Source organism: Penaeus monodon, chromosome 31, assembly GCF_015228065.2.
Source record: "Penaeus monodon isolate SGIC_2016 chromosome 31, NSTDA_Pmon_1, whole genome shotgun sequence".
NCBI lineage: Eukaryota > Metazoa > Arthropoda > Malacostraca > Decapoda > Penaeidae > Penaeus > Penaeus monodon.
Window position 1 is genome coordinate 20255068 of NC_051416.1, and position 959 is coordinate 20256026.

Consider the following 959-nt stretch of genomic DNA (forward strand, 5'->3'; position numbering starts at 1 on the left):
GAATGGAAGACGGCAAAAAGAGTAACGGATGGAGGTTGCAAACTGACCTGAATAAAACGTTGTTATTCCAGCAGTCGCCATGACAGACCACGTTGAACTTCGTCAATCCCAGTTTCGTCTTGAAGATCTGTTCCAAGTCTGGCCTGAGGCTCTCCACCCATGCTATGGCCCTCTCGTAGCCGCCCACAGTCTCCAGAATCTCGATGGCGTTGCGAAGGTAGCCGTCAAAGAGGGACTGAATGCTGCGAGGCGAGTCGCTCCCGACATCAAGCCAGTCGCGTTTGAGAAAGCTGTATTTTTCGGACAGGTCTTCGTCGGGAGTCTCTGCCTGCAGGAGGACGGACGCTGCGTGGAGTCTGGCGAGCTCCTGCAGGATCAGAGTGGCGTGGGCAACGTCGAGGCCCTTTTTGCGGTCGAACATCTTGAAGCCTTTTGGCCGGAGGTCTTCTAAGAATATCATTTCTCTGTCGTTCTCGAGTGTACCGTGATAACACCTCGGCACCCGCAGGAGGGTCTGGCCGGCGCCCTCCAGCATCCGGTTCAGTTCGGGGACGAGCGACAGGTAGAACCGGCACTCCTTCTCGAAGATCGTGTGGGTGAACTCCCTGAACGATTCCAGATTCCTACACGGGTTCAGCTTCACGACGTACACGACCTCCCCGCCCTCCTTACCCTCCGTGTAGCTTGCTCGCACGCTGCTCACGACGCAGGCATAGTTATCGCCCTTCCTGGTGAAGTCCTCCACGCTCCAGGAGGTGAGGCGAGCGTCAGGGCCCTTGTCCTTGCGCAGGGCCGCTTGGACGTGCTCCGCCGTGACCAGACTCTGCGGCGTGGGGTTGTCGACGCCGTTCGCTAGTTCTGAGGAAGACAGAGCCTTTATTTGGCGTCGGTTGCATGGGGGTTTGTCTGTCACTTCGCTTGTCGGTTCTCTATATATACGCTCTCACGCATCTTTTTCA

At 56.8% G+C, this 959-nt stretch overlaps 1 protein-coding gene across 1 annotated transcript in view; it reads right to left on the reverse strand.

The window, feature by feature from the left end:
* The window catches only part of LOC119593072, a 5659-nt gene that overhangs the window by 1028 nt on the left and 3672 nt on the right, over positions 1–959 (reverse strand). Inside the window, exon 2 of the mRNA XM_037941990.1 lies at positions 48–858. Coding sequence (XP_037797918.1) covers positions 48–858 — 811 coding nt within the window. The remainder of the gene's footprint in view (positions 1–47; positions 859–959) is intronic.